This window comes from Echeneis naucrates, chromosome 18, assembly GCF_900963305.1.
Source record: "Echeneis naucrates chromosome 18, fEcheNa1.1, whole genome shotgun sequence".
In the NCBI taxonomy this organism is placed as follows: Eukaryota; Metazoa; Chordata; class Actinopteri; order Carangiformes; family Echeneidae; genus Echeneis; species Echeneis naucrates.
Window position 1 is genome coordinate 8910434 of NC_042528.1, and position 7077 is coordinate 8917510.

The 7077-nt window shown below is 41.7% G+C and overlaps 1 protein-coding gene across 2 annotated transcripts; it reads right to left on the minus strand.

Moving 5' to 3' along the window:
* Window positions 1-2428: 2428 nt before the first annotated feature.
* On the minus strand, window positions 2429-6441 carry brms1 (BRMS1 transcriptional repressor and anoikis regulator). 2 transcript variants are annotated; one of them, XM_029526550.1, is made up of 10 exons: window positions 6306-6441; window positions 4681-4893; window positions 4491-4581; window positions 4277-4404; window positions 3661-3740; window positions 3462-3558; window positions 3220-3309; window positions 2955-3019; window positions 2746-2785; window positions 2429-2659 (listed from the first exon to the last, which is right to left on the minus strand). In XM_029526550.1, exons 2-10 carry the CDS (start codon window positions 4889-4891, stop codon window positions 2652-2654), a joined length of 810 nt encoding a protein of 269 aa, XP_029382410.1. In that variant the 5' UTR covers window positions 4892-4893; window positions 6306-6441; the 3' UTR covers window positions 2429-2651. The 2 variants fall into 2 exon arrangements, with proteins under 2 accessions (XP_029382410.1, XP_029382409.1); XM_029526549.1 differs by having other exon boundaries at window positions 2429-2671.
* Window positions 6442-7077: the final 636 nt, after the last annotated feature.

Sequence of the window (7077 nt, forward strand, 5' to 3'; positions counted from 1 at the left end):
TCCGTGGCCACCATGCAGCTGAGGGTGGAGTCGGCCTCCCTGAAGGAGCAGTGTGAGGCCACCCAGCTAGACATGGCCCGAATCCGCCGGCAGCTGGACGAGCTGCTGGAGACCAAGGCTGCCTTCGAAGCTAGGGAGAGGCAAGCACGCAAACTCAGCAAGCAGCTGTGAGGACATGAGGAAGAGCGAAGAGCGATGCAACGGCGGGGGGCAGCATCCTACATATCATGAACTGAAAATATTCACATGGCACCCATCTGAAAAGAAAGGAGGCAGAGTCAGGGGTTATAGATGGAGATGTTAGAGATGGGCAGCTGATTTCTAGAAATCCTGAGGAAGAAAATGAGAAAATAGAGCACAGACAGAAAGGACACAGGAAAGAGAAGAATTAAGAAAAATGCACTTTAAACCAACCTTTAATGACTACTTGAAAAGTTGGTCTCCTGCTCAACATATATCACTGAATGTAGTTCAGGACAGAACAGTGTTTGAAATAGTTAATATACACTGATATTATAAACACTTGGTTTTTTAGGGTTTGGCGGGAGAAAGTGTGATCTAGGAATAAGTGAGGAGAATATAGAGCACCATGCCTTTGCTGCTTTTTGAAACATGAACCCAAATTAATTCCTTCTCCTCTTCCTCCATGTCACATCTATTAAAGACTTAACAACCACATTAATCTTTTCATCAATGTACTAAGGATTTGATCCTAAACTAATGCACATTTTTATTCATTTTAAAATATAATTAAAGTAATTACAGGTATTTTTCCACATTTACTCTAGATATAGTTGAACTCCTCACAAGCCTCTATCCCTGCACTCATGGACAATCTCATAACTACTGAACATACATTTGAATTAAATGGATATTTCCAGCAGCAAGAGAAAGTAATGTAGTGAAAATTAGCTGATAAAAACACCTCAGGTCATATTTGTTCTGTCATACTCAGAGTTGTTGTGTTCTATAAAATAATCAAAAAATAAATGATTGTTAATAGTTTAACATTGAGTTTCAGGGCTTTTTTTTTCCTCTTATATTCATAATTCATTATAGCCTTGTGCTAAAAGTGGGACATTTTTAAAATGAGCAAGGCATGATGAGACAAATGTGAGAGTGCAGAGACTGTTATGCCGCTGAATTGTTTTAACTGAGTGCAACAGTCAGCAGCTATTGGTTGTAATAAGTGTTTGACTGCATCCACTGAAATGAGCGCTTCAGCCATCTATAACTACAGAAATGTAAACTACTGTTTCTCTCATGAGCCTGTAGATGATCTGGAGTCACAGTTGTAGCCAGAACAGGGGAGATCTGCTGCTGGAACAAATGTGGGAGTGGTGTCATTTTGCAGGGGGAGTCGAAATCCAAAAAGTGTTTCCCAGAGAAACCATAGTGATGTGGTTATTGTGGGAAAAGCAGCACCAGGTTGCCAATAAAACGGTCCAGCTGCTGGAAATACTTGACAAAAACAGGATATCTCACCAGGCAAACTTCACAGCAGAGAAACCGTACCACTGTGAACAGTGTGAGATGATCTCTGCACATGCAGGCACACAGTGGAGTGTGCCCGAACGAGTTTATCCACTCAAAAGCAGGGGAGTCACAAATCAACACAGACCAGGAGCTCCATACAAGAGGCCTACAGGCTGAGGCAGTCGGGTTCTTCTTGCTACACTATTTCACTACAATGTATAAAAACTGTTGGCAAACACACTTGCCGATTTATCCATCCATCAGAGACACACAGCAGGATTACAATTGGCCACCTGATGAGATTCTGATTCTCTTGGTTTCCACCAACTCCCAAAGGAAACATACAGCTATTAAGCTGATTGTGAACATTTCAACTGTTTTGCTGAGCAGGTGGGCTTTCAGATGAAAACAGCACTTAATGAACACACTGAGGCAATCAGAAGCGGTAATGGCCCCTTACTGAGTTTTTTTTTTTTTTTCTCCCAAGAATCCTAAAAAACGTGCATTTGTGACTGAGGACACAAGGTGCAGGGAGTTGCCTGAGACACCTTGGATGGTGACTGTGTGTTTAAAACTTGTTGAACGGAGCTCAGAGAGCAGCACGCGCTCACAGGAAGGGAAACAACAAAGACAGGGAAAACAGTTAGTCAAGATCAATGTTGATCAGAGCCAAAGCTGGTAAATATCTTCATTCGATCAAGAACGGAGGGATCATTGTTCTCTTTAACACTGATGGCTAAAGCCAAATGTTAGAAGGTTGTCCAGTGTAAAAGGGGCTTGGCAGGCTAACAGAGCCTCTCACAGTGAAGAACCCCGCTAACAAGTAAACATATATAAATAACCCAGGTGTAAAAATATTTTTTAAAAATCTGCGTTCTGCATGTTTTCTGTTGGAAATGGATTCAATGTCAGTATTATTCATTATAAACAGGAACACAGGCACAAACTTGTGTCACAAAACATAAAATTTTTAATCACCATTATAAATCAATCTATAAATACATGGTTGTCATTAAGAACTTATTTTAAATAGCAACAGATAATAAAGACGCAGAAAAATGATTAAGAACAGTCTGCTGGGCTTCAGTAAAGGACACAAAAATGTTATTGTTAGAGAATGAGTGGGAATGTGTGTGTGTTCTGCTTGGTGTCTTTGCCCTGTGAGCTTCTGATCATCACCGCTCTGAAAGACAGACTGATGGTGGGTTAGAAACAACTCTCACACCATGGTATGCTTATTCTGCATGTGTGAGCTGGACATGCGCTTACTTTCAGATTTCTTCTTCAGTGGTGACAGTGCTGCTTTTGCCTGAGAAGGATACAAAGTCAAAGTTAGCAGAACATCTGTAACTATGACAATTTTGTAATATTTCAGTAAAATGGAATGCATCCTTTGGCAGGAGGGATCAAAACAGAGTCTAATAAGGTTGATCTAACAGTTCTCTATTAAATTAAATCAATTGCTGTTGATGTTTTACCTTTTTTATAGCTGTCCAGTCTTCAAGTATATCAATGTCTCTCAACATGTAGACAATGAATGGTCCTGTGACAAAAGGTCATTCAAAAATTAGTAACAGATCTTTTGGTCTCTTGGCGGCAAATTCATCATAATCAGAGAAACTACAGCAGAATTTAAATATTCATAGAACAACAGACTGAGTCTTGCTGAAGACCATAAGGATGGATATATACAGGATATGGAAGCTGACAGAAGGATAAAAATAAGAAATAGTTCATTTTTACCTGAAACCAAAGCGACTTTCTTTTTTTTCTCTGAGTGACCCAGTAGGTTCTTTCTTTTACACTTCTTGTTCCTTATCTCATCACTCCACTCTAAGATTATAAAACACATACATTCATTGCATAACGTATGTCTGTGCTTCTTCTCTGACAGTAAAAACAAATGGAGCAGAGTTTGATTTATTTGTCCCGAAAAAGAAAAAGAAATGAAAACCAAAGATCCTGCGATGTGGATGTCTGTGTACCTGAGGTGAGATCTGTATTCTGTCTGTCCTCCTCCAGCCTCCGTATCTTTTCCAGCAGCTCCGTCTTCATGGCGTCAAACAGCAAAGTCTTCTCACTCTGTAGCATGAATACGGAGGTGCACAGCACTGGTTTTGTAGTAGTTGTCTGCATGGTTTATAAAGTTTACACTATGTTTGTGTGTGTGTGTGTGTGTGTTACCTCCAGGTGCTGCCGTGCTCCTTGTACTTCACATTCATGCTTGTGTTTGATCACCTGCAGACACAGCTCTCTGTACACTCCTGCAGATACAGACAGAGAGAGGATGTTAGAGGCAGAGACGCACCACTGTGGGCATTTTTAGATTTTATTGTAAATTTGTTTATCTTCAGAATATGATGGAAACAGTTAGTCCCCACTTTGCTAAACATTGCTCAAATGTTGAGCAATGTTTTTGAAAAATTACACTTTTAAATGTAGCTGAAAGTTGGTTGATAGCATGAAGTCATGTTCTATAATGTACCTTAGATGCTATTTTGTCAATTATTTGAGCAAAATGCATTCATGGTTCCAGACAGTTCAGCCCAGTGTGGTATATATGAAGTATTCAGACAGCTATTTTAGTTTTTTCTGATATGATTTGCATGAACTGCTTTGTTAGTGTCCTATGGTTCTTAAAGTTTGTATATGCCCCTGATGAGAATGCATTAACAGACATCTGTAACATCTAAAGTCTGCGTTTTTGCTTTTCAGTTTCTCTATAGAACAAGTGAGATATGAAGCTGCAATGAATGCGCAGGCTGATCTTGTTACCTTTCAGAAAATGTGTTTTACTTACCAGCCACTTGTGTCCTTATTTGCATGCTGTTCTGTAGTGCTGTCAGTGGTTCTCTGTATTCTCCAGCCTTCCCTGTCAACACTTCGTCCAGCTTAACCTTCACCTGGTTCTGTCGCTCCCGAAACAACCTGCAGTCAAAGGATGAGCTCTTTGTCCTCCCTTCACTGATACAGCTGTGTGTGGAATGTGTTCATCACCCCCTCGCTTAACTTACTTCTCCTTGAGCTCCTGAAATTGTTTTTCCAGATCCAACATCTCATCCAAACACTCTCCTCTCCTCCGCTCACAGTCTTCATCATCCATCTCTTCACAAAGGAAAGTGAAAAGAATAGAAACAATGCTGAAATAGAAACATTTCTTTCTTCCAATCAGGTGACAAATCAGCAGAGTGGTAGGATTTTTACCTGAGCTCTCTTCTTCTTCCTCCTCCTCTTCTTCCTCACTCTCTTCCAAGTCACTCTCCCTCTCTTCAGCGCTGTCCTCCATGGTCTCCTCACCACCTCCTCCTTCCCCCTCCCTGGGTTCCTCCACCTCTCCATTGGCCTCAGGGAGTGGTGACTCTCCTTCTGCCTCCATCTCCTCCTCTGGCTCCCTCACAGGGGGCTGTGTGGGCATAGCTGGAAACACACATATGATTATGATAGAAAAGCAAATAAGATCCACTCACAGTCAGTTCTGGGTAGTACTGCAACTTGTTCAAGACTCTGAATATTTATCTGAAGTCAACATTGACCTTTTATTCGTATTAAGAGCAAGGCTGAGGACCAGTTTTGCATCAGTTACATTTTGTTTTTACACCAGGCTGACTCTGCATGTGTTATCAAATTAGTTAATTCGAACAATAGGAACCTTCAATTATTTATTTTATCCCTGAACAGGACTAATCAATTGGATTATGAAAAAGGAGGGAAAAAAGGAGGATTATTATTACCCATCTGAGACAGGTGGTGCAGGGCTTGTTCAACCAAAACTGTGAAGCTTGGCATAAATGAATGCATAAAGCAATGCTAATGAACTGGGGTGTTCGTTTTCACTGGCCTTGCCTTTTCTCTGTTGTCCTGTGTGCTGCTGATAAATAAACTGGTTAAGTTTCAGTCTTCATTGTCCCTCAAGCAGATATTTGAGTTGCAGTAGAGGACAGGAAGACATGAATATAACTATTCAATCTGACATGGGACTGTCACACAATAAAACAAACGTAAAATGAATAGTATCAGTCTGTGCCTTAAAATGTCATGATGCAGTGGTGATCCTGATGGTGAGGCAGAGATCTGTGCAGGGAAATCAGCTCAGTCTGCAGATTTAACAGACAGACCTGGACCTGCAAAGGGAAAACCGCGGACACCGAGTTCCGGTTCCTCTGTCAGAAACACACTGGTGCGAGACCGGAAGTTACTCGATATGAACAAGTAAAAGCAAACATTGCATGCGGGGAATAAAAGCATACATAAAACACGCTTAAATGAAAATAATTACAGGTGTGAACCAAAGCATTTGTTTCAACTTCACCGACTATTATGGCTTTTATTTTGTCCCAAGACCGGATGCGGCACTTTGGCGGACTTGACCGTTGGGTGCTTCCGTGATGTCATAGAGCGAAACTGTTAACATTACGAGCTGGACGGCAGCATGTCGACTAAAACAAAGAGCAGAGGGGCGGCTGAAGCCCGTTACAGTCCCAGGCCGATCCCTGCGGACCTTCAGACACTGTCTGAGGGACTTTAAGGGCCATTTATCGGCATATGAACCGGAGACAAGTCAAGTGTAACACTAGCTAACAACTGAAGCGGCACACCGAATGACCGCAGCTCCGCTCCCCGTCCGGCTCGCTGTTCCTTCATACACAAACGCTGTTAGACGAAAAGACATCTCAAACTGGCCTTTAAACGTAAATACGCTGAGGTAGCCTTCATCCTGACGCCGTACAGATTAACTGATAACGTTATCCGTCCATGGCTGTGCGCGGACAGGCGCCAGTGTTTGTAAACAAACAACTGTCCTCCGTCGGTAAACACATCCGGCTGCTCACCTTCTCCCTCCGCTTTCTGGACCTCAGTCAGACTGGAATCCGCCAGCTTTTCATTTTAAAAACTACTTCCCCTTCACTTCAGTCCACACTTCCACACTTTGCCGGACTCTACAACGCGTTAGCTCAGCCAATCAACGTCGATCCTGGTTGTCCGGGGTGACCAATAGATGTCGGCATCCTGAGCGTCTCCTGACCAATCACAAGGCTAAAGCAGGTCGCATTAACCAATCACAACCGAGTTTGTTGCTGCTCCGCGTTACAACGAACCAATAGACGGGACTCACCGCACCTGCCATAATAAAAACAAACAAACAAATAAATTAAATAAAGAAAAGAAAAGTGAATTTTTCTAGGTGGAATAATAATGCTAGTGTACTCTGTCAGAGAGTACTAAACAGTAAGTGAATCAAGGATAACTTCAAATGTTATGCTTATCTCTCTATAACTGTTACATGATTCATATTATTCGGACACGTACACCCTTCTAAAAGGCCACTTATAGCTATGGCAGCAAATAATAGCTGAATTTAAATAAATAAATAAGACTGAGTCTATGAAATATGGGTACATGATATGGTAGATAGATACTGTGATTTCAGTTTAGCCATGTCAAATCTCTTGATTCTCAGGGATAGGTGGAAGTAGCTGTCATCAATCAGCCACGAGATGGCACCAAAGGAGAGCAAAACATCAATCCAACCTTACAATTCACAGTGGTGGAATTCATGTCATTTGGACAATAGGCCTTTTTCACGGCAGACATTTTGACATG